Source organism: Vespa crabro, chromosome 19 (genome assembly GCF_910589235.1).
Source record: "Vespa crabro chromosome 19, iyVesCrab1.2, whole genome shotgun sequence".
In the NCBI taxonomy this organism is placed as follows: domain Eukaryota; kingdom Metazoa; phylum Arthropoda; class Insecta; order Hymenoptera; family Vespidae; genus Vespa; species Vespa crabro.
The window spans coordinates 3,325,001-3,351,375 of record NC_060973.1 but is presented as its reverse complement, the minus strand read 5'-3'; the positions used below and the strand labels follow the sequence as shown (position 1 = coordinate 3,351,375).

The following is a 26,375-nucleotide window of genomic DNA, read 5'->3' as shown; positions in this document are numbered from 1 at the left end:
ATTTAGAAAGTATTTATCGTGATACGTATGAATGAGTTGAAAGGAAGAAAAGGAAAACGCGAAGGAAAAAAAGGAAAGAAAGAAAATGTGATAGGGATACGGGGAAGGGTGAGGGTGGTGTGTGGGGGAGGGGAGGGAAAAAGGGAAGAAATGGACAAGTCCATCCGGGAATTCCAAGTTCCCGCGTGGAGGAGGAGTCTCGCGATGTAAAATGGCCGTTGGGTGCAGCATTGTCGCGGGCCCTTTTGCGGCTTGGCCCGACGTCGGCGTCGTCGGTCCCTGAAAGAGGAGTCTCGTCGAGGAGGTAGGAGTCTCTCCTGCTGATAAACGCGCCAGGAATTCCTACAGGGCACGGCGGTGCATCGCCACTGTTGCCGCCAGCGGTTTTCGGATAGGACCAAACGTGCTGCTATCTATCTTTCTTTCTCTCTCTCTCTCTCTCTCTCTCTCTCTCTCTCTCTCTCTCTCTTTTTCTCACATATAGAATCTATCTTGGCACAGTACGATAATCGATATTATCCTGGAGAGAATCGTTTTTAATCTTTCTCTCTCTCTTTCTCTCTCTATTTATCTCTATTACTCTCTCTTTCTCTCTTCATTTCTTTTTCATTATATATCACTCTATCTCTCTTTTCTAGTTTCCTCTTTGAGTAATGATCCTCACGATCTCTACAAAATCGGTTCCTTCGATCGGAACAACTCCTTCAGGCTCGCGAGAAGATCTCATCCATCGTATATAGAGTAGTAAGACGTTAAGGTAATTGCTTAATGAACGAGCGTACGGCGATCGTGCTATTAAAAAATACCTGATCGATTGATCGAGATCGGTTATCGATCGTGTACCCATCGTTAAACTCGATTGAGTCGCTTCAAGCTGATTAATCTCTTAAGTATTATTATTATTATTATTATTATTATTATTATTATTATTATTTCTCTTACTCTCTAACGAATCGATACAAATCGATCGATCGATCGATCGATCGATGGATCGATATTTGCGATTTAAGATCACGTTGCTTCTGTTTTTAGAATCTGATCTCTCTCTCTCTCTCTCTCTCTCTCTCTCTCTCTCTTTCTTTCTATATATATATATTTTTTTTTCTTAAGAAAGATCGGCAGATCTCGAGGCGACATCAGGGCGGTTCCTGATTTCGTGCACCTGTTGTTTTTGTCGGCGTGCGATAAGATCGGCACAACGACGGCATTCTCTCTCTCTCTCTCTCTCTCCCCCTCTCTCTCTCTCTTTTTCTTTCTCTTTCTCTCGTTTGATGTTCCTCGTGCCCGGAGCCTGTGCCACGAGCAAAGCTGCTATTAAGGTATCATTACGTTCGCCCGGCTGCCACGCGGTTATTCGAAACGCGAGTAAGCCAACTCTTATCCTTTTTCTACGATCGCCGAAATATTTGTACGAGTCATCTCGAATGAAAACTCCAATTTGATTTTCTATCTTAGTTCTGTTGTAACTTTTGTGATATTCATCGTGTATATAATATAATAACGATTTAAACTCTTATCTATTATTCCTTTTGTCTTTTTTTCCTTTCTTCCTCTTTTTTTTTTCTTTTTTTTTTTTTTTTATTTTGCTTTTTCTTTTTCTTTCCTTTTACGACGATCATTCTTTATTTCAATTGCAATTAAAAAATTATTCTCGTAGTACTTTTGAAAAATCGTTAAATTATTTATACGATCGACGTAATTTAATTGTCACGTGTCTTTCTCTCCGGTATTCTTTTCTTTTTTTTTTTTTTTTTTTTTTTTAGGTTATACCATAAAAACCGAACAGAGAAAGGAGGAAGAAGAAGAAAGAGAGAAAGGAAAGAAAGATAATAGAAAGAAAATTCTATTATAAATATAAAGATTATGAAACACACGAGATGCATTTATAAAATTGATAGAATGAAAATCGTACTCTATGTAAGTACTTATATATATATATGTATATATATATATATATATATATATGTATATATATATATATGTATGTATGTACAGTAGTTACAAGTGCTCGTGAATTGGCCTTAGGATCAGCCAAGGATAAAGATATATTGTAGATAAGCCGTGAGCGAGTACATACACCTGCGCAATGGCGAGTCTCTTGGAACAGGCCGTAAAACTTAATTAACCCCTTCGTCGAAGGAAGATTTATTTTCCCTCGACGATTTCGCACCGATCCGAATACGTGCACGTCCGTATAACGTCGAGATTCGCGCGTACATGAAGATTTAAAGAAATATAACAATGGAGGAAGGAAGTCGTTAATTTCTTAGATTTTTATACACATACATGTGTATATATATATATATTTAATTATAATCTTTACATATAGTGAATTATACAGTATGATACAACGAACGTCACGTGTATTCATTCATCGTGATTATTTGACGTATTGTAGGATAAAACATTAATAAGGAAGAAAACAAAAAAAAAAAAGAATAAGTATCAATAATAATACAAAGAAAATTTTAATTTTTTTCTTTTCTTTTTTTTTTTTTTTTTTTTTTTTTTTTTCATTAATAGAAATAAACAGATTTAATGTGTTTCTCATTAGGAATATTTAAAAATTTGTAATTTTAACAGAAAACAATTTATCATTCTTATATAATATATAATACTATGTTTAATAATTTATGTTCTACGACGTGGAGGAACGAAATACGTAGTCGTCTTCGAAAATGGTTCGTTTACTCTATCTATCCCAATACACATATGTATAATGTATACTCATATATATATATATACATTGGTATATACATTGGTATATACATATATATATATTGGTATATATATATATATATATATATATATATATATGTATAAAAACACACACACACACACAAACACACACATACACATACACATACACACGCATATATATATATATCTATTCTCATCTTCCTTACTTCAGAACTCTTGCTTCGTTCCAATGCTTTTTGCCTTGTAACGAGCTCTCGTCTCACTTGGAAACTTTAACTACTATGTACCTAGTGACGTACGGGGTACTTAATTCGAGCCTGCACACGCGTGCCTTCGAGATCTTCTCTTGAAACGTTCTGGAAGGATAGATAGTGAGAGACAGAGACAGAGACAGAACAGTGAAAGAGAGTGAGAAAGAGAGAGATAGAGAGAGAGAGAGAGAGAGGGAGGGAGAGAGAGAGAGAGAGAGACAAAGCTACGTACATCCATTTTCGGCTAATTATACATCGTCCCTTCGTAAGAGGCACTAAACTTCAGCGGCGTGCTCGTAAAAGACACGTCACGAGAAGGGCTGCTTCCTCACGTATATATATATGTATATATATATATATATACATATACATGGATATATAGGTGTTATGTAGGTATATGTGCGAGAGAAAGTTCGCTTTCATAAAAAGCTCTCTCACGGCGTAACGGACCAGGCTCGCAAAGGGCGAACTGGTTAACCGCTCGTTCGAGAGCCAGTAAACGTTACCCGTAATCGTGTTACAGCCTTTTATTGCGGCAATGAAAAGAAGTATTAATCGATGTACTTACACCTTTATCACTCGACTCGAATGCCGCCGGGGTCCCGGTATAATCCGATTTTCGGACGTTTCAACTTCTTCTTCTCTCTCTCTCTCTCTCTCTCTCTCTCTCTCTCTCTCTCTCTTTCTCTCTTTCTCTTTCCTTTTCTCTTTCTCTTTGTCTCTGTCTTCTGTATGTCCCTCTTTCTTTCTTTTTCTTTTTTTCATCTTTCCTTCTTCTTTTTACCTTTTTAAGCACAACCGCAATAAGTGTCTTATGCAATCATCATCGCCAATAACGTTGCTATAATTTTTGGATAGAAATTCAATTTCATAATTTTTCCTGTTTTTTTTTCTCTTTTCTTTTTTTCTTTAATTGAATTTATGAACCCCCCCCCCCCGCCCACCCTTTCGCCCCACCCGCCGTTATATATTCGTAAATTTATTTTTTTCCATAACTTTGAACAACATTCGACAATTAGGAATTGAACATAATTGCATTCCTCAATATTCGAAATAAATTGTGTCTATATAATAATTTTAAGAGGAACGATTATACGTTTTCTTTTTATAATGTAGAAATAAAGGGAGAGACAGGTAGAGTAAGGAAATATTTCTATGCGTAGACGTGTTCATTTTATTTTAAGTGAATAAAGTCCGGTTAAGACGTAGAAGATGCGATTACAATATTAAGAAATGCAAAGTAACGTCTATTGATCCAAAGATAAAGTCTTATGAGATTTATTTGAGAAAAATATTGCGATACGTTTTTATCAGAGAATACAACGATATTTTATTTTTGATTTCTTTTTTATTTTTATTTTTATTTTTATTTTTATTTTTATTTTTATTTATTCTTTTCATTCACAAAGCACAAGTTAATTTACAATTCACAAGCTGAAGTTAATTTAAATCGTGATTAATATGAATTACAATTCAATCTTATATTTCCTTTTATTTTTTTTTTTTTTTTAATAGTGATCATTTTTCAATACTTATGTGAAATCATTAAGAAATTATTTCGATTATGGTTATGGAATAAAGTAGTATATAGAAATATGTGCGATTAAAAGTTGCTTTTTCCTTTGAAATTATTTAAAACATTTTCAAGGATATTGTTAACATATACGATATTACATTCTTTGTTCTGAGGAATAATGAGATAATCTGAATAAGTCGAGCAAGTCAATCCCCAAGAGAAGACACCTTTATAAAGAGAAGATTTCAAAGATCCCGTCGACCAGCTGTAAACTATCCGCGAAGCTGCTTTTCATCCCTAAGGAACGTCTCCCTTGGTAATAATGACACAAAGATACCGCTTTACTCTCTCCTATGAGAAAGGTGAAATGAGGAGGGAGGAAAGGAGGATGAGGATGGACAAAGGACTGAGGAAAAGCGGTTGGCGATTTCTCAGAACTAAAATGCCCTTAAACCAAGGTCATGGTTCGTTAGCGCCATTGTGACCCAGTCCAAATATTATTGGATTATGTCCTGGACCTACAGCGAAGATTCTCTCTCTTTCTCTCTTTTTCTTTCTTTTCTTTGTCGTTATAGTGATGGCACATCGAGACTGATGACTTCATGCGTGACTTTCAGAAATAAAATGAAGAGAAACCCATTCGGGAAATGTGACGTTCCTTTGATATTAAAGATCGAGAAAGAATTTGTGATCTGACTTTTGTCCTCTTTTCTTTTTCTTTTTCTTTTTCTTTTTTTTTTTCATTCTTCTTTTTTCTTTCATTTATTTATTTATTTTCTTATTTCTTGCCATTTAAAAGATAAACGATTAATATCCAATCGTTAAATTTTTCGACGTATCTTTTAATAATCATTATCGTTAATCATATTATTAATTTAAATTGCCACGTCGAAATTTATTCAATTAATTTTTCTATCGTTGTCGCGATTATTAGGATTGTTGTCCTTATCGAATTTATCCAAAATGTCCAATCGTAAAAAGGAACCAACGATGGATCGTGCCGTTGATGCTGCTCTACCAATACCACCTTCCGTTGAACTACTAGTGCCGATACTACTTTTTGATATTTTTACTGGTTTTGTTTCGAGACTGATATTAATGGCGAATTTCAATTCTGCTATGAAAGCCTCCCAAGGAGTGATCTGTAAAAACAAACAAACGAACAAATTAAAAGAAAAAAGAACAAAAAAGAAACAAAAAAAAAAAAACAAAAAAAAAATAGAAAGAAAGAAAGAGAAAGAAAACACAAGAAGAAAAAAATATATGTACGAAGAGAAAATAAAAAAAATGTTTAATGGCGGCAAAGTTTCCTTAAAACTTTTAGAAAAATTTTCAAAGCTTTTTCAAACTTCTTCAAATTTCTATCGAAAGTTTCTACCTTAAATTTTGAATAAATCTTCAATTCGTATTCCATTCCCATAGATAGATATCGTGGGGGAAATATCATAGACCCAAATAAAAAAAAAAAAAAAAAAAAAGAAAAAAATCGTTATAAAGAGGAATCTGAAAAAGGGAATTACCTTTTCTTCGACCGCAACTTTACGTATGTTCCAAAGAAATTCAAATATGGCGATGATAAGAGACGCTGCACAACCCAACATCAATACGAGAAAGACACCTCCTACATTGGCCAATCCTAATTCGATCGAATTTGCTTCCTTATCACTTTCATCCTTTTTACACTTACCACCGCCTCGTTCCTGCCACCATTTCGTTTTCAATTCCGACAATGTACCTTTTTCTTGTAGAGTAAGTATTGCGCCACTTATCGGTGTTCTGTATGGTGAATCTAATAACATTGAATCAATTCAATATATATATATATTATAGTAAATTTTATATAATTTTCTCTCTTTCTTTTTCTCTCTTTTAAAAATTAAAAATCATATATTTAATGGAATATAATTGTCACTTACTACGTGGCAAAGCTATCCCGTAACCCTTGTTATCGATCAACGAACCAATTTGTTGTAGGTCACAATTTCTTTCCATTTTATATTCGATCGTCGTTGATTCCATTAAAAATGCATATGCCCTTTTATCTTTAACCACACGTTCGACTCCCTCATCATTTGTTGCTGTAAAGACAGATGGTCTTGCCTCTGCCATGGTTGCCCACATACGTTGATAAGTCGAATAATTCGAATCCTATAGAAAGAAAAATTTCATACGGATTCGATTAATCGACGAATAGGATTAATCGTATTAGGACGAAATACTAACTCTGAAAAAAGCCGAAGTCGATCCTCCATCAACCGCACCATATTTGATTTTAGTTTGTTTTGCAAGTTCCTCGACATTTGTAATGGGATTATCCATTTTATCGATGGTCAGGAACGCTGCCAAATTTGCGGTGTAACTCGAGACCATAATCAATGTGAAGAACCACCACATTCCGGCGACCATACGTATCGATGGCGCTCTAAAATCGATTAGAATTATATTTAACTTATTATCATAGTTTTTCGGTTAATAGATTCCAAATAAAATCACGATCGTTAACTATTATTATTACATTGATTATCTACAATTTTTATTTAACTATTTTATAAAACTTTGCAATCATTTATCCGAACTATTTGAAAATCTATCTATACAAAATACGATTACGCGCGATTATTTTAATAGTATAAAAATGTTTGATCATCAATTCAATGTCATATTTGTGATTTAGATTAAAAAGATATTTCCTTCTTTCTTACCAAAAAAAAAAAAAAAAAAAAAAAAAAAAAGAAAAAAAAAAGAAACGAAAAAAGCAAACGACAGTTTCCTAAGCACAAATGTCACACGAGTTAGATATACGACAATCGTGTCTCGAAATAAATTTTTCTGTCGTAGTAATTAAACATTTATTTCGTCCATGTAAACTTTGTAGATCGAAGAATTTGAAAAAAAAAGAAAAAGAAAAAAGAAAAATGAAAAAAAAAAAACAACAGACAAGGAAAACAAGAAAAGAAAAATATAGAAAAAAGAAATCATAAAATATCCAAAAGTAGCGGGAGGAACGCATAACGTTCTCCTAATTAAGCAAAGGATTAAAAGGGCCGCGTATGTAAATGGCGCTTGTTTGTTTGCCGACGATCTTTCTTGTACGCGTGCGCGCACTTGTGTGTGATACATTTCAGTGCGTACGTTAGTGCGGTGCGTACGTATATATGTGTGTGTGTGCATATACGTGCATTGTATGTGTGTGTGTGTGTGTACGATGTTTCTCTCTCTCTCTCTTTCTGTGTTTCTGTCTCTATCTCTCTTATTGAACGAAGAACACAAGGTATCCTACGTAGAGTGGAATCAACGATGGGAGGAGGTGTAAGAGGTGGAGGAAGAGGAAGACGACGGCAGTTAGGTGTCTTTGGTCGGTCGTCGCCCAGTATGTGGCGAGCAAACATGCACGATGTCACGGACAGAGAGTTAGCGCCGTGCCGGCGCTAATAAGTGGGAAGCCGACTCAAATACGTCCGGCAAACAGCGCCTCGTTAAGCTTAATTGTCGTGACAAAAAAAGAGAAGTCTTGGTCCTAAGAAAAAAAAAAAAAAAAAAAAAAAAAGAAAAAAGAAAATACAAACAAAATAAAAAAAAAGAAGAAGAAGAGAGGAGGAAGAAGAAGAAGGAGAAGTAGATGAAGATGAAGAAGGATAGATAAAAAAGAACCATATACAAGGACGCTACTACGCAACCTGAATCCTTTTTTATTTCTTTCTTTTCCTTTTTTTTTTGTTTTGTTTTGTTTTCTTTTCATTTCTTATGCTACTTCTCGTATGAAAACTTTTCCCTACGATCGATATCAATTTTATTAATCATTCGAATAGATTAATGAAATAATTTCATTCGTTATAAATCTTATCGATTTTGATACTTACGAAAGTTTTTATCCGATATATTTTATTATTTATTGCAAACTTTATAGACGATTAATAGATATAATTATAGTTTTTTGATAGATATCTCGCGTTTGATAAATAATTCATTGTTAATAAATAAGCGAAAGGAGGTTTATTTATATTGCGTATAAGTGATATAATTATTTATTATATCGTATAAAAGAATTTCATTTCTTCGATTTCGTTATATTACAAATCCTTCGGAATCGTTTCGTTCGGATCGTTTTCGTATAGTTATGAAATTTAAGTAGGTACAGAAATTTCTCTCTATCCAGGTCATGTACTTGTGATTCCGGATAACATAGGGGATTTAATGTTATTAGGATAGGAAATCAGGCTTTTGTATATCCGGCTTATCGAATTCAAGTATTGGGAAAGTGAAATTTGAATATAGTCGAATATGTATATATATCTATATATATCTGGTTATTTGGATTAGACTTTTAAATAGTAATAAGTTCGTACGTTCATTCTAACTTAGTTTTGGAAATTTCCTTTTTTTTTTTTTTTTTTTTCTTTCTTTCCCATTTTTCCTTTATTCACGTCATCGTCAAATCTATTATGATTTTAAAAAGAAATCGATGTATAACAAATAAATTCTTACTGCGGTAGAATGTCGGAACCTTGTTGCATAAGCGAGCCTACAGTCAACCACAATGAATTCTTCAAGTCGAAATTATTTTCTAGTTCCTCGGGATCAGGATTACATGGATGAGGATTGTTCCATTCTCCCGGTGCCATTCTAAAGATAAAAAACGAAAGAATTAATCCTACATATTTCTCTCACATGTAAGCCATTCTTTATCATGATCTTCTCTTTCTCTCTCTCTCTCTCTCTTTCTCTCTGTGTCTTTCTATCTTCGTTTACCTAGCTTGTAAGTATAACATCAAAGAGACTATCAGATAAGCAGTAGCCATGTATATCCAGACGTCGGTAGACAATGGTTTTAGAAAAGAAAAAAGTTCAGGTTCCTTCTCTTCAGCCTTACTGAATAATATACTGATGCCTGTTAAAAAAAAAAAAAAAAAAAAAAAAAAAAAAAAGAAAAAGAAAAAATAAATAAATAATCGATCATACGAATATTACGATATTACGATATCATACCAAGATTCATAAATGGCATTGTAAAGTCCACTATACTTTCTCTCGATGACGTTATAGTTAAATCGCATATTGCAAGATCAGCTTCCTGATAAACATTATCTTAGTTCCTTTAACGAATTAAAGATATAACTTTTGATAATTGTTATATCACAGAATTTTTTTACTTACGTGATCTAAAAGTAATCTCATCAAACCGTTCCAAGATTTTTTTTTGGGATTGTACGAACCATATTGATTATCAGGTACCAACATAAAGGAATATTTGAATTTGAGAATCTTGGAAATATTCTCGATAACGTCTATGCAATATCCTTCGTAATATTTTTTATCGATCACTATACCTCGAGTTGATCCATCGGTCACTTCTATCACGTATGGTTCGCCCTATGGGATTAAACAATTTTTGTTTTTTTTTTTTTCAATCGATTAAGAGATATTAAAAGATGATATATATATATATATATATATATATATATATATATTAAAATGTAACTATTTAACGTACCACTTTAGTGGCAATCCTGAAATGAGTTTGTTCGATAGATTTGAACAAATAACTTTCAAGTTCCTGTTTACTGCGAGTAGAATGAACACCTTTTTCATCCCAGTATCCCATTTCGATACTGCTAAAACCACGAAAATCCAAAAGACGAAGTTCGAAGTTACGTCTACGACCATTCTCATCGAAACAGATTAATCCTGTTATTTGCCCTTTCATTGGTAGCTATCAATAAAATTAAGAAATTTATGAAAGTAATATTAATATTTGCGATTCGACACATTGAATCTTTACAAATAGAAATTTCAATTTGATTTGAATAGGATTATTATTATTATTGGTAAGAAATAAATTTGGAAAAATATCAATCAAATTCCATTAGTTTTATATAATCGCAATTTCTTTTCTTTTTCTTTTTCTTTTTTTCTTTTTTTTTTTCTTTTTTCCTTTCTTTTTTTCCATTTGACATTTCTTACGAACGATCATTGGAAATTAATCGCTTGAAGAATAATAATTTAATATCTCGGTCATATATCTATCGATCAGATAAAATATCGTAAATTGCAATGATTATGTAAATGAGTAAATAAAGTCGTAAAGGGTCGGTAATAAAAGAATTCGTAAATTTTATTCGTCGATATATAAACGTGATACTATTTTAGAAATGTAGAGAAAGAGAAACGTCAGTAAGTAGATTAAATGTAAAAGTTTACCTCTCGTATGATGCTGGTAATGTTGGGACCTGCCTCATATTTCTTTTCATCGTCGCAAGAGAGCGGTACCGGGATGATAGAAATAGAATCATCGTTATCACTGTTCCTTGCATATAGGATTTTCAAAGCATTGTACAAAAGGAAGACAGCATCATAAAGGATCGCGCTCTCTGCCTAGAAAGAAATTCAAAAAATAAATCCATATAAAATAATACATCGGGGATCGATCGATCATTGTTGTTGGATAATTAATATTGTTTCGAATGAAAAAAGAAAACGAAAACAAAAGAAAAAAAAAAGAAGAAAGAAAAAAGATAGAAATAAAAAAAAATTTTCATTTCATTTACTTAATTTACTGTTGCATTTAAATTACGAATATCAATAAAGAAAAGAAACGACGTACAATTGAATCGTGTTTCGTTGCTATTTCGTCAAACGGACTAATAATATTTTTCATAAATACATACATTACATATGTATGTAAATAGAAATAAAAATCTCGGTTTTCTTTCTTTCTTTCTTTCTTTCTTTTCTTCTTTTCTTTTTTCCTTTTTTTTTTTCATTCGTATCCATCGAAATATCGTATCGTTTCTATATATATTTGTATCTATATACGTACATACGTATGTGTATATGTATATATATATATATATATATATATATATATATATATATATATGTATATGTATACACGTATCTCGTAATTTCGAGTTATGCATTATCACTCGATGCGTGACTCAACGTCGATCAGGAGGCATTAAATCATTCAATAATTTGTTGGGCAACGCGTATCGTTGATTTAATATTCCTTCAAAACTCGAGTTTATGCGATTTGATAAAGTAACATTGTTTACGAATAAACGATACGATGATAAAGGAAAAATTGAATATAAATGTTACTACGTGTTGTTCATTCTTATCTTACGATTCTTCTTTAATTTCATATTCAATAAAATATTGATACTTTTAGATAATCGTTATAGATTAGTAATATTAATAAAGAAGATTAAATTTTAATCGAATATCATTGTTATCGATTTAGACATCGATATTATTTATTATTAAGAATTATAAAATATCAATTTATTAAAAATAATTTATGTATAAATCTACGCATATGTATGTAATATATATATACACACGTGTGTAAATAAAAACGATTTGAGTCACGTTCTTTCGTAGTACGCGTACGTATGATATTTGTAACAGTAAAGAAGGTCAAACGAAGCTTTAGTTTAATTCAAATATTCATCTCGTTAACATGTGTTTAATTTATTGTTCTTCGTATATTATTATATATATATATGTTATAAAATCGTACGATATGTTTATCGATACGAGGTGTTTGATTGTGTATGTATATATATATATTGTGTATATATATATATATATATATATATATATATATATATATACATATATATATAAATGTAAATATACACAGTCTAGGTAAGGACTTAGTACGTATATATAACAACATCTCTTTTGTATGTATTTGTAAGTAAAGAGAAAGGTCAAACAAAGCCTTAGTTCAGTTCTAATATTCATCTTGTTAAGACGTATATAATTTGTCGTTCACGAATAGTTATAACGTAAGCTATAAAATTATATAGACGTTTTATGAGTTAGAAACATTTAATATTTGTTAAAGTGAAATAAGATATATTATTTCTTAAAGAAAGAAAAAAAAAAAAAATTTATATTTATACGATCAATTTGTTCGTTCATTCGTTTGTTTGGATCTCTTTTCTTCTCTCCATCCATTAACACTAGATTGCCCAAAGAAATCATTTTGACTTGCTTTTTAATTTCAATTAGAAAAACAATTATTTATATAATGAAACAATTTTTTAGAATTTTTTTTCTTTATTGTTAATCTTTATTAATAATTTGTTATATAATTGTAAATAATATAAAAAAAAAATATTAAAAATAAATTTTAAACAAATTTCAAAACACATTCGTTCACAATACTGTCATTTTGACTGTTTTTGGGCGATATACAGGTATATATTAAGTTTCGGTATTTCTGTTAAAAAAAAAAAAGTATAAAATTATAAAACAGATTTTATTATATTGAACATGTGAAACGATTTCATTCGTAGTAGTCTAATGAAAAGAGAATTAAGGTGGTGTCGCGTCAGGTGTTCCTAAGCACCGTGTCGTGAGAGTAGATTCCGTGGAACGAGTGTTTCAGGTTCTACCTTTCGAAAACGGGTATACCGGTTGTGCCAGGGCCATCCTTAGATAGAGTTAATGAAGAAATTACCTCGAGTGCGGTTTGAAAGCCGCCGAGGAGAGGAAGGGAGGGATGGGTCGGAGTGGGGCGGGGGTGAGGGCGGGGGAAGGACACACGACCGTTTAAACAATTGTTCCGCGTGAGAGTCTTCCGTCGACGCAAAATGAGTTTATTATGCGCTCGACGAAAGAGAACGTCATGATTAAAACACGCTGATACAGACGGTGTAACATCACGTCGTGTAACTACGACACAACGACAACGATGTTTGACGAGTTCCGGCACATTCTCGACTGACTTTTCTTTCGGATTGCTAAATAAATTTTTTTTCTTCTTTTGAGGAAAAAAAAGGGGAATAAAAGGAAAAAAAGGAAGAAAAAGTAAAAGTTTGGGAAAAGAAAGAATAAAAGAAAAGAAATTAGACGTGCCTTCTCTCGTAGTGCCATTTTCTTTTCCTTCTCTCTCTCTCTCTCTCTTTTTTTTTATAACTTAAAGAAAAAAAGGATTCTTTTTTTTTTTTATTTCTTTTTTCATTCACAAGACACTTTCACTTATCCCACTCGACGACGTTTATTTATTATTCACGCGTTCTTTTTCTTTTTCTTTCTTTTTCCCCTGTAACTCGTATTACGTGTTTCCACTCTCCTCCCCCTTCTCCCTTCCATCCCCGTTAATAATAGTGTAATATGAGCCGTTTATTTTAAAAGTGGCCTAGCTCAATTTGACAATTTCTTCCAGTTGCTATAATTACATGTACAACTTTATCTTATTAATAAGTACTATATTGACTACAAATGACTACAAAGACTATAAATGACTATAAGGACTATACTTACTATAAACGACTATACTGACTACAGTGACTATAAAGAATATAAATGACTATAAGACTATAAGACTATTATGACTATAAATGACTATACTGACTATTCACTATGTGACTATCTCGGAAAATCTAGGAGAGAGAGGGAAACAGGTGCCTTGGGACTTCGGATATAAATTCCTTCCACGAAAACATGTTCTCCACTATCGACTTACTCTCTATGCATACACACAGACACAGATACAGATACATAGTATAAGCCCGTCTCTACCAGATTAGCCGCCTCCTATTGGTTTAGCCCGCCCCGAGTTACTAAGCCCTGCCCCTACTGGTTTAGTTACGTCTCCGGATAGGTTAGCCCCGCCCCCTACTCGTTTAGCCCCGCCTCCTACTACGTTTGACCCGCCTCCTGGGTATTTAGCCCCGCCCCCACAGGTTTAGTCCCGCCTACTACTACCTTGCCCCCGGCCCCTGTCGGATTAGTCCCGTATATCGGGTCCTTAGTCCCGCCCCTACTGGCATAGCCACGCCTACTACTAGGTTGAAACCGCCCCCTGTCGAATTAGCCCCGCCTCCTGGGTACTTAGCCCCGCCTTTACTGGTTTAGCCACGCCTCCTAATAGGTTAGCCCGCCTCCTACATGGTTGGCCTCCCCTGCCGGTTTAGCCCTGCCCCAGGATATGTGGCCACGACTCCCAGGGTACTTGGTCCCGCCCCTGTTGGTTACTAGGCTAGTCCCACCCCTGCCAGTTTAACCTCGCCCCCTGTGTATTTAGTCATTCTTTCTCTCTCCTTCTCAGTCTCTTGTAGTACAAAAGAATTTTTTTATAAATTTCAGGTAGAAAGATTATAATATTAGTAGCCTTATAAAAATTTAATTCGTTTGTCTCATCTTAAGGAATTCTTTACGAACGGAAGTTCCAATACGCACTTGCGCAAAAAGATATATACAACGGTCATGTCATAACAATTGAATTGATAAGAATGATTTTATTATAAATAATATTATGTTTTAAATAACATTTTAATTTCTGTTTGTTTACCGACAAGTGTAAAAAAAAAGAGAAGAAAAAAAAAATATTTGTTCGATTTGAAATTGAATAAATATTTCATTGAAAAGCCTTAAGTATCGTATTAGAAGGTTTATCCGAAAAATTCGTGACTTCGTTTGAGCAACGATATATCGATGAAACATTTATTATTCGTTTAAGAGTGATTTTTGAAACATAAGCTTTCCTCTTTTTTTTTGTTTTTTTTTTATTTATTTATTTTTATTTATTTTTTTTTAATTTCCATAAAGTTATTATTGACAAATAAGACTTTATTATTTAAATATTATTTTCCGTTTGTATATAATTTTAATTTGTAAAAACAAAAAAAGAAATTATTTTTCGATGAAACACTTGAACGTGAATCATTGTAAAAATTATTATACAAATAAATGAATATCCTTGAATTAAAAAGCAATAAAAAATATTTCTTTATAATATAAAATTTTCTATAAGACATCAATGAATGAAAATGAAAATTTTTAAGTTCTGAATTTATTATCACGTCGGGGTAGACCAAGAAAGTTCGAAAATATTGTATTGACACCACTGTATAAAAATATCAGACAAATTATTACGATATATACCACCGGAACATCATGATTTCTTCAAATCCCTTCCACACACACAAAATCTAGATGAATAGTAAATTGTTTTGTAATAAATTTATGTTCGTAATTTTATACGCTATGTAGTTAAAAAATGTTTTGAATTGCATAAATTATGTTTTCGAAGTGTTTTAAAGATATGTAAAATAAATTGAGTATTGTTTTTTTCAATTTGAAGCATCTTAAATTATTTTGAATGGATTTGGGCACCTTCAAATTTTATAATGAATCTGATTGTTAATTTTGAAAGTGGCCTAACTCCATTCTTGATAAGAAAACGCATATTATTCACTTAATAATTGCCACTATTTTAATAGGAACTATAAATTTAGCACCCTTAGATACACTTGAGTAGTATAACTCATTAGTATCCTATACGTATATTTTTAAATTCATTGAAACGCAAACCCTTAAATATCTCGATTTGAAGATAAATGGAGTTAGGCCACTTTCAAAATAAACGACTCATATAATATTTTTAATAAGAGTCAAAATTAATTAAATAATAAGTTGAAAGCCATTTGAGAAGAGCATCCATGATGGTCTTGAATTTTCTATCGACTATTTTCACGCAAATACGAAATTGGTATTAATTAGGAGAAAGATGATAGGACGGTTCGATAATTTCATCAAGTTAGATTAAGTTAAATTATGTTAACTTAAGTTAACTTAAGTTAATTAGTTTAAATAAATAATATCAGATTATATTAATTGAGTTATATGTTAAATAGATATAAGTTAATACCTTAAATCGAAATTTGTAATAATAGAGGATTAATAAGAAATTAATTAATGATATTTTTCTTTCATCATCGGTGATCGTATGTAATAATAAATTTGTTTTTAATGTATTGAATATTATTCGTATAATTTAATTACCAAGTTGATACCGTCGACATTATTCTGTCGCAGACTGAAACCCGTAATGTTACCCTGGGTTGTACCATTTCGTATTTCCAGAATTGGTAGTTTCGATGAGTCCTGCGAATCGAAATCGATAGAAGGATAGACATTATTTTAAAGAAATGTCGATGGCACACGCTGAATCTCTCTCTCTCTCTCTCTCTCTCTCTCTCTCTATCTTTCTCTATTTCTCTCTTTCTTTTTTTCTCTTTCGTGAAACCGAGCCAAGTCGAGCCTTACTAAAAGAGACAGGGTCCATCCTTGAGAACCATTTTTCTAACTATCCAGTCTGTCGCATGATCGAACGATTTGCTCCTTAATGGCCCATTAAGATCGACTTTATTTCTATCGGAAATCAAGTAAAAAGAAGAAGAAGAAGAAGAAGGAAAAAAAAAGAAGGAAAAAAAAAACAAGAAGGGGGAGAAAAAAGAATTGGTAAGCTTATCACCGAACTTCGAAAGAACTTTTAAATGGAAGAGCGAGATTAGGTATCTGCGTTAACTCTTAAAGGCTATCCAGAGTAAAATTTCTCTCCACATCATAGGAAAAAAAAAAAAAGAAAAAAAGAGAAGAAAGAAAAAAAATCAAAACTTTCTTTCAAATATATCTGTCGAAAAAAAAAAAGAAAAAAAATAAATAAATAAACAAAGAGATAAAAAAATACTACTTAACGAGAAATATATTATTTATTTGCAATTAGGGTGCAATGCAGAAAATTAATTCTCATTAGGTTTTCAAACTTTCAATTAACGCTATTGTTGGTATGGCCTATCTATTATTTCGGGAATAAAAGATTATTATTATTATTATTATTATTAATTTATTATATAATTACTTTATTATATCATATAAAATTAATAATAATAATAATAATAATAATAATAATAATAATAATAACAACAATAACGATATTGTTCTGTGAAATTTTCGTAATATCGTTCGGTCCTTGTATTTTTGGTTTCGAAAAAGAGGGAGGGAAAGAGGGAGAGAGGGAATACATGTTTCATAAGAAGATATGAAAGTTCTTCCTTGGCTATAATTTATACGACTTTCTTTTTAAACATTTATCATTCAGTGATGGCGCTTGCGCACAGGAAATCAATAAGCGATCAACAAGTAATTTAGTCCGGTATGGCGAGCAAGCAACGCTGGAGAAGAATAATTACATTGTTTCGACATAATGAAGTAGTAAATACGAAGTTATCGGTAAAACGATCAATGAACATCCGCGCGTAATGGAGGTGAAATTTCGAACGGTGTATCCTTCGTGTCGAAACGATCTTAACTATCGATTTAATATCCGGTTTATGGAGATACATACTTATCGACTTGGCTCGACACGTTGATTAAAATCAAAACGAAGCGGCACGAAGAGAAAAAATGTAGAAAGAAAAGAAAAGAAAAAAAAAAAACAAAGAAAGAAAAGAAAAGAAAACGAATTATAATAAAAATAATAAAAGAGAACAAAAAAATTTGAAGCGAATTGTACATTACGATATTATATACGACATACTATTGTTTATATTACCATAATCGCAATTAGAAAACGACGTCTCATGATTTGAGCGAAGTTGATACTTTCGTGTAGATTTTTCCTTTCAACTTTTTTTTCTTTCCTTTTTCTTTTTTTCTTTTTTTTTTTTTTTTTTCCCCCACGGATAAAATACAAAATGAAATCTCTCGGTTATTGATAAAGAAAGAAAAGTTTGAAGCTATTGCAAAGAGAAATTGGTACAAGTTGTAAAAAATATATATTTCATTCGGGTTTAATGAAAAAGAGAAAAGAAAAGAAACAAAAAAAAAAAAAAAAAAGAAAAAGAAAAAAGGAAAAGAGAGAAGGAAAAAATAAATAAAATTCAAATAAATTCAAATCGCACGAAATGGACGAAAGGAAAAAAGAAAAAAAAAAGAAAAAGATCACGTTGATATAAAAGTATCGTATAAACGATGATGTCATTTATATTCGCATATAAAAAATAAAGTATAGCTTAAATCAAGAGACGTTTTTATTAATATATATGTATATATATGTAGATAATGATATAGGATCGGATACCATGTAGGTTATGATGAAATTTGTATACTCTCGAATCAAATTGACTTCCTTAGCTTGATATAAAATAGTCATTATATTCTCCGGTTTAACGTCGAGAATAATGTTATCGATCGGCAGCGTACCAACTTCTTTTAATACAGAACGATAATCAGGACCAGCACCAAGATGACGAATCGTGATTGGATTATCCCTTTGCCTTTTCATCGTAAGAGCTTTTTGAATCCTTGACAGTCCGTCGTTCGTTTCGTAAATCGCCACGAAGCTTTTCCATTCGTTCCAAATCACAACATCCGCGATAGCCTAGAAAGAGATTACTCTAGGTTAAAATCACCTTTCGTTTTGAAGAAGAAGAAGAAGAAGAAGAAGAAGAAGAAGAAGAAGAAAAAAAAATGATAAAGAAAAAACCACCTTCTAAATGATATCAGGAAATAGAGTGGGTATTAAGAAGGGGGAAGAAGAAAAAAAAAAAAGAAGAAGAAGAAGACGAAGTCCCTTTTTATCGAAAATCGATCGAACGTTAATTCAAGGATACTTATCTACTTTCTCTCTCTTTTTCTTTTCTTTTCTTTTTTTTTTTTTTGTTCCCTTCCTTTAAATATTTTCCATCAATAGGTAACTAATATTTTAGTTTGTCCAATGAGAATTTCTCTTTTCTTACCTTTTTCTTTTTCTATTTTTCTGTTTTTTTTTTCTTTTCTTTTCTTTTCTTTTCTTTTCTTTTCAGCTATGTCGACAGAAGAGAAAATATACAATCAGCGGATCAAATGTTTAGTCATAAAATTGCAATTTGATTAGGAAAAAAAAAAAAAAAAAGAAATAAGTTGGGATCACGATCTTTTTTCTTTTTCTTTTTTTTTTTTTTCAAATATATTCTTCATCATTGTTCTATCGAAGAGAATCGATGGATCCTACGAATCGTAGGCGATTATAAAATTTGCGATGATATTACGATAGAAGTTAAAAAAAAAAATATATATATATATATATAAAAATATATATAAAATATATATAAATATATATAAAAAAATATATATAAATATATATAAAAATATATATATATATATATATATTTTGTATTTCTCTTACCTTGCTGACCATTTCACTGTCGGGATAAATATTGATCGTCATTGGCGTAAGACTTTCGTTTACGTTGGGATCTAATTTTTCTTGTTCACGCCAAACATATTCAAAATGTGGTATGTCGAAGTGCGTAGCTATACTAGCGACTATACCTCGCGTGTGAGGGCTCGAGGGCCCAAAGATCGCCGCTACGCCTTCCTCCAAAAGTTCGCAGACTGTGGAAAAGCAAGGAGAAACGGAGTCTGTACAACTTGGAGTTACCGCGAGAGTGCTCGTGAAAGATTTCATCCGCAAAAAGAATGAAATAAAGAGAGAGAGAGAGAGAGAGAGAGAGAGAGAGAGAGAGAGAGAATGAAATAGAAAGAAAGAGATACTCGCTAGCAGAGGACTTTGATTTAGTAGCCGGCAGAAATACTTCACCGTTGTCTACCTTCGTAAGAAATATAAAATCCAGTTTTTTCTTTGTTCCTTATTATTATTACTATTATTATTATTATTATTATTATTATTATTATTATTATTATTTCGCTTGGACGTATTTTAATTAATTATAAGATAGGTTAGAAATAAAAATATTCCCTTTTACCTGCGAGTTTAGTTTTAAAACTATCGATATTACTATCCACCATTTTGATAATCGATTGTAATTTGAATGCCGGTGCTGGATTTTCTTGTATTGTATCTAAGATGGCTCTGTCGAAAGCTGCTTTATATTCCATTTCATCTTGATGAAAGATAGCACCTGTGAATAGAAACGAGAGATAGAGAAAGAGTGAGTGAGAGAGAGAGAGAGAGAGAGAAAGAGAGAGAGAGAGAGAGAGAGAAAATAAATAAATGATTTTATTTATTATTATATTGTATTGCATTATTAAAAGGAAATATATAATAATGCGTGTATATGACGAAAATAATAGATAAAATAATTATAATGTTCGATAAAGATAATTTGTTAAATATTAGATTGGAAACTATGAAACGGGCGTTTTTGTTTTATTTTTTATTTTCATTCAACGCCCGTTTCATAGTTTCCAACCTTATACATTCGATCTATTTTTAACTCTCGTCATATATATGTTAATATATAATAGTAAATTAAACATATGAAAAAAAAAAATATATATATATATATATTAATATATATAGTTTAAAAGTATAAATTTTGATTTAGAATCGTACGAACGAATTCCTTCTTCAGTTGAATTAGATATAATCCTTAATGATTTAATCAATTACAGAGCGAAGTGGTAAAGGAAAACGTAAAAAAAAAAGAAAAAAAAAATTAAATAAATTTAATTAACTTAAATTTTAATAAATTAGATTATCAAAAATTAATTTTTTATTATTTCGATATAATATTGAATAATGAGATAAACTTTTTAGAATAGAAATTTTCTTTCTTTTTATCGTTTGACAAGAAAAAAAAAGGAAAAAAAAGAAGAAGAAAAAAAAAAACTATTTTGTATGACATCGTACGTGTATGATTAAGTCGACATTGCTTAAATTGAAAATTTTTGTCGTTCCTTTTATTTCGCGAAACACTTTCATTGTTTATTTCGTTGTTTTAATTAAATCCACGAAGTCAATTTGAAGATCAACAATAACGTATTAGTAAATTAACTGGTGCTTAGTTGTCGGTTAAATCGTTGAGATTAACACATTCGAAGGAAGACGATGATGTAGAGAAACCCGAATTACTGCTTGTAAACCGCCGTAATTTCGCTTGGAATAATTTAATTCACATGCGCGCATGGATGTGCGCAAGCTCTCAACGGCGATGTAATCACGTGCATTATTAGATTCGCGGCCATTCCATTTGTGCGACAATAATTCGTACTCGGGATACGTATTTCGAATTAATCGGTTAGAATCGACTAAATGTGACTTTCCCGTTTATATCCTGACTAATATTCGAAAACGTATTTAACATCCTTTTTCATGCTTGGCAAATGCGTGTCATTTCTCTCTCTCTCTCTCTCTCTCTCTCTCTCTCGTTTTTTTTTATTCATTCATTCTTAAAACTTTATCTTTAAATAATATCTAATAATGTTAAAGTCAATTCAATTTATATTTATATCCGTAGTTTTATTCCTTTTTTTTTATTTTTTTTATCCTTTTTTTTTGAGATAGATATTACAAAATAGTATTATAAAAATTTAATTTTAATTCACGTTCGAAGATCAATCGAGTCTCATCGAAAACTTTCGTTCGCTTTGGTCGATTATTATTTTTCTGTTCTTTTTTTTTTTTTTTTTATAAATAGTAACCTTATTTTATATGAATATTATTTTAAATAAAGTAAAAGAAAAACAATATACTCTCTTATTAATCTTTTCGATTTCTCTTTATATCATACTTTTATATATATATATAAAATAATAAATTAAATATATGAAATGTGTTATATAGATATTTAATATTATATTAATGTTATATAGATGTATAATATATCATAATTATATTATATGATAAATATGAAATATAATATAATGTTATATAGTAATATTCACGTTATATAATTTTTGACATGAAAAAGAAAAAGAGAGACAAAAGAATTGTTAACAAAAGTTATTATTTTTTCACGAATGCGTTATACTGTTCGTACGGACATGAAATCGTGCATTTCGAGATGCACTTCGGTTATTTTTACCCTTTATCTTTTTCTTTTTTTCTTCTTTTCTTTATTTTACGTTTTCCTTTGTCTTTCAGTCTTTTCATATCTCTCTCTCTCTCTATCTCTCTCTCTCTCTCTCTCTCCCATCCTTTTTCTTTCTCTTTCTCTTTCTCTTTCGTCAATTGATTTTTCACACGGGCCGCATCGTTGCAAGTAAGTACTACGTGCAATGGTCGACTCTCCAACACCGAGCCATTTCATTTTCTTTTGAAACTCTTTCCGGCGGCAGCTATGGCCGCTTCGGGTACCATTATAACGCAAAGAAAGACTCCCAAGCCCGTAAAAGTCACCTTTAGCGACGTACTCGCCAAGTCAATGCTGTAACTTTTAACGGCACAGTTAAGACACGAACCGGTTTTGAATTATGAATCAACGTTCGTCGATCATTCGTATAATACGAGAACGCGAGGCGATCGATATCGTTGGATTCTTTCTTTTTCATTTTCTTTTTTTCATTATTTTTCCATCATTTTTTATTATCTCTTTTTTTTGGCATATTCTTTTTTTTTTTTCCTTTCCTTCCAGATATATTTGCAATAAATGACGAAAATCCTTTTATATACGATCCAATTAATAATAATAATAATAATAATAATAATAATAATAATAATAATAATAATAATAATGAATGGTAAAGATACACGTAAATGATCTATATTAAGTTGATAATAATGGTAATAATTTATATTGCAAACAAACATGAACGATAAAAATCATAGATCGAATTCATGATAATACCCGTTGGTTATTCCTTCGAGTGTTTAATAATTCACATAATGCATCGCGGTTTCTTGTGGATTTAACCTACTACTAGTAACCCTCTCTCTAACTTGCGGAGATATATTGATGCAATTTTGGCGGGAGATAAGATCGAGTTTAAATCGATCGGCACGTTCTCTCGGTACTCGAGATCCACCGGGAAAAATCGTGAGAAATATGCGATATCGTGTACGCTCGATTTCCATATAAACGGACGTTGCTGCGACCAGAAAGAAAGAGAAAGAAAAAGATAGAGAAAGGGAAAGAGAGATAGAGAGAAAGAGATAGAGAGAGAGAGAGAGAGAGAGAGAGAGAAAGAAGATGAGATATCTTTCGCGTGCATTTTTGTTCGAGGACAATGCGTTCTTTTTAGAACGAAGAAAATGACTTCCATTTAGGAAGAGTCATGCAAAAGAAAGATCCTATATTTTTACAAAATTTATTATATAAATGATATAGAAAATTTCAGCGTGAAATTATTTTAAAGTATGTGATAGGTAAAAAAGTATTGGTAGTAACCGATGATATATATATATATATATATTTATTATATATTTATTATATATATATTAATATATATATATATATTAGACGTTTTACCGATAATTATTATAACATAGAAACATTATTGTAAACTTTATTCACTGAAGAACTGAAAAGTTTGACGTTTGAAAAGTAGTACGGACATAATATTTCTCAGACATATTCTTCGTGCCACGATAGATACGTTATACAGCTAGGATATATACATATATATATATATATATATATATATATATATATATATATATATAATTTACATACATACATGTATATATATATATATATATGTATATATAAAATAACTTTCAAGTTTTATGATAAATGATTTAAAGAAGAAATCACTCTTGAGATATGTAGCGGAACAAAAATTGTGAAAGTTTTTCATCGATCATGAAGTATGAGCATAACATTGTTTGGACATCTTATTCATCTCACTTATCTATATATATACCACACACATACACACCTTTATGATAGACCTAAGTTAAGAAAAACGTAAGGAAAAAAGGAAAGAAAAATAAAGGAAAAGAAAAGAAAAAAAAAAAAAAAAAACTAAAATTCCACAAAGCTTAGCATCGAAATAGATAAGAATAAAAATTATCGAAATATTCTGTCGATCAAGTAATAATAACCAATCGTAAAAATCCAAGAAACTTTGATAACTTGAAAATCACAATTAGTATCGTTTCGATAAAAGAGGACACATGTTTGATTTCTCGATGTTATACGGCATGTACTATTCCATCGAGGATTCTCGCGAAAATGGAAAGGAGTTTTTTCTTCATTCCGCAGGAAACCAATGGATATCCCTCTTTTCTTTCTTTTCTTTTCTTCTTCTTCTTCTTCTTCTTCTTTCTCTACTGTAAAAGTTTGTCGAGTTCGGAAAACCCTGGTAAAATTCGCCAAAGGCGAATAGATTTCTTCTTCAAAGAGGAATCTTTTTCTTCTTCTTCTTCTTCTTCTTCTTCTTCTTCTTCTTCTTCTAGTTCTACTTCTTCTATTTCTCCTCATCCTTCTTCTTCTTCTTCTTCTTTTTTTTTTCTTTTTATTTTTATTTCATTGCTACTTTTACTTCTCAGTTGCGGCGATATCGCGTTTCTCCGGTATCTCGCTGTTTTCTCGTCTACGCAAGGCAACGGTGTTTATCAGTGAACCAAGTTTCGTTGGCTAACGGCGCTAATTGCAAAAGAGAGATAGACAGAGAGAAAGAGAGAGAATGAAAGAGTGTATGTGTGTTTGTGTTTGTGTGTATGAGAGAGAGAGAGAGAGAGAGAGAGAGAGAGAGAGAGAGAGTGAGTGAAACGAAACGAAAGCAAAGCTTAGGCGCATCGTGTCGAGCCATTAAGACCTGTTGAGCTTCCTTCGTTTCCATGAAACGTCGCGGTGTATATCCTTACTTCGTGCTCTTTCACTTGAAGTCTGATCTTTAACTCTCTATTTCTACTTACATTTTCTATACTCTCCTTAACTCGATCGAATTTCGTTCCGAATTTCGATCGACGTTTGTTATCACATCATTATCTTCTTATTATTCTTCTTTACATATTTCTCTTTTCTTTCTTATCTTTTCTTTGTTATTCTCCTTTGTGTTTTATTTTTTTATTTTTATTTTTATTTTTATTTTTATTTTTATTTTTATTTTTATTCTTTTTCTTTTTTCTTCTTTTTCTTTTGCTATTTACTACGCACACATCCTCATAATTCTTCATTGATAGAAGCGTTACGTTTAAAATCAAACGAATAAAATTTATCATTTATCTTTTGATTTCTTTCTTTCTTTCTTTTTTTTTTTTCTTTTTCTTTTTCTCTTTGGAAGAAGTAAGAAAGGAGTGGGGGAAGGGGGAAATGTGAAAAGTGAAAAAGATTTCCATTTTAACGACGCACGATTTTCATCGATCGTCTTTTCGATATTAATATTTTACGAAATTTACTTGTAATATCGACGCGAAATAATACGATAGACAATTTGTAATATTATTATCACGTATTAAAATGATTTAATAATGATATCACGTGACATTATTTAATTGACAAATTGAACAATTTATAATCGTACGTTACGCCGTACGCAAAGTTATAATTTTGTTTGAGCTGTTACGATAAATTTTCATTACATCGTAAATTATGAAGATTAGTATAGTTTTAGCTTTTGTCTTTTTTCTTTTCTTTTCTTCTTTTCATTTTTTTCTTCTTCTTTTTTTTTTTTTTTTTTTTTTTTTTTTTTTATTTTCCCTCCTTTCGTTGTTGTTTCCCCGTGCCCGGCTTTCTTCCTTTCTTATTCCATTAGATCGGACTTTTAAAAGGGTATCGGTGAAAAAGCCCGAAGAAAACTTTTTTTCTGAAAAACTTCTTGCGGTCGACCACCGTACGGAGTTGTGTTGTTCTTTAAAAATGATGCCCGACGTAAAATATACGCGCGTGATCGATGATTTACGCGTGTTTTCGATTACGAGCCCCGATGAAATACGAGAACGTCGAAAATATTTTTCAACTTTGCAGGCTTTTACGGATTTCATTGTATGTGTTTTCTTTTTTTCCTTTTTCATTTTTTTTTTTTTTTTTTTTTTTTTAATTAATCATCAACCCGTAACAGATCGACGATTTCTGTTCCTTTTTTTTTTTTTCGTTTATTTTTTAATTAACAAGCGATATAGTTAAACGTGCGTTATGGTTAATTGTAAAATGTTTAATTCGGAGTGAAGGAATATTCTTTTTGGTTCTTTTTTTATTTTTTTTTTTTTTTATTTTGTTATTTTCTTTTTCTTTTCTTTTCTTTTTTTTTCTTTTTTTCATTTCAATTTATTTCACTTCAAACGTATTTCACGTAATAAAGTTAAATAGGAGACATCGCCCCTGATATTAATCATATCATAACTTTAATATAATAAGATCTATCGTAAGTTTTACATGCATCATAGATAAATCGAGCCTTTTTGTCTTCACTATACTTGTTCGTTTACGAACAAGCTTATGACTTTA

At 31.2% G+C, this 26,375-nt stretch overlaps 1 protein-coding gene across 1 annotated transcript in view; it reads right to left on the bottom strand.

Moving 5' to 3' along the window:
• Positions 1-3,924: 3,924 nt before the first annotated feature.
• Positions 3,925-26,375, bottom strand: part of LOC124430805 (glutamate receptor ionotropic, kainate 2-like) — a 54,042-nt gene continuing 31,591 nt past the window's right edge. Inside the window, exons 3-16 of the mRNA XM_046977861.1 lie at positions 20,010-20,165; positions 19,430-19,638; positions 18,344-18,643; positions 16,264-16,365; positions 10,666-10,839; positions 9,959-10,177; positions 9,622-9,837; positions 9,454-9,538; positions 9,217-9,355; positions 8,953-9,090; positions 6,691-6,889; positions 6,384-6,615; positions 5,988-6,256; positions 3,925-5,609 (exon numbers count right to left, since the gene is read on the bottom strand). Of these exons, the coding sequence (XP_046833817.1) occupies positions 5,367-5,609; positions 5,988-6,256; positions 6,384-6,615; positions 6,691-6,889; positions 8,953-9,090; positions 9,217-9,355; positions 9,454-9,538; positions 9,622-9,837; positions 9,959-10,177; positions 10,666-10,839; positions 16,264-16,365; positions 18,344-18,643; positions 19,430-19,638; positions 20,010-20,165 (2,681 nt within the window). The 3' untranslated portion in view covers positions 3,925-5,366. The remainder of the gene's footprint in view (positions 5,610-5,987; positions 6,257-6,383; positions 6,616-6,690; positions 6,890-8,952; positions 9,091-9,216; positions 9,356-9,453; positions 9,539-9,621; positions 9,838-9,958; positions 10,178-10,665; positions 10,840-16,263; positions 16,366-18,343; positions 18,644-19,429; positions 19,639-20,009; positions 20,166-26,375) is intronic.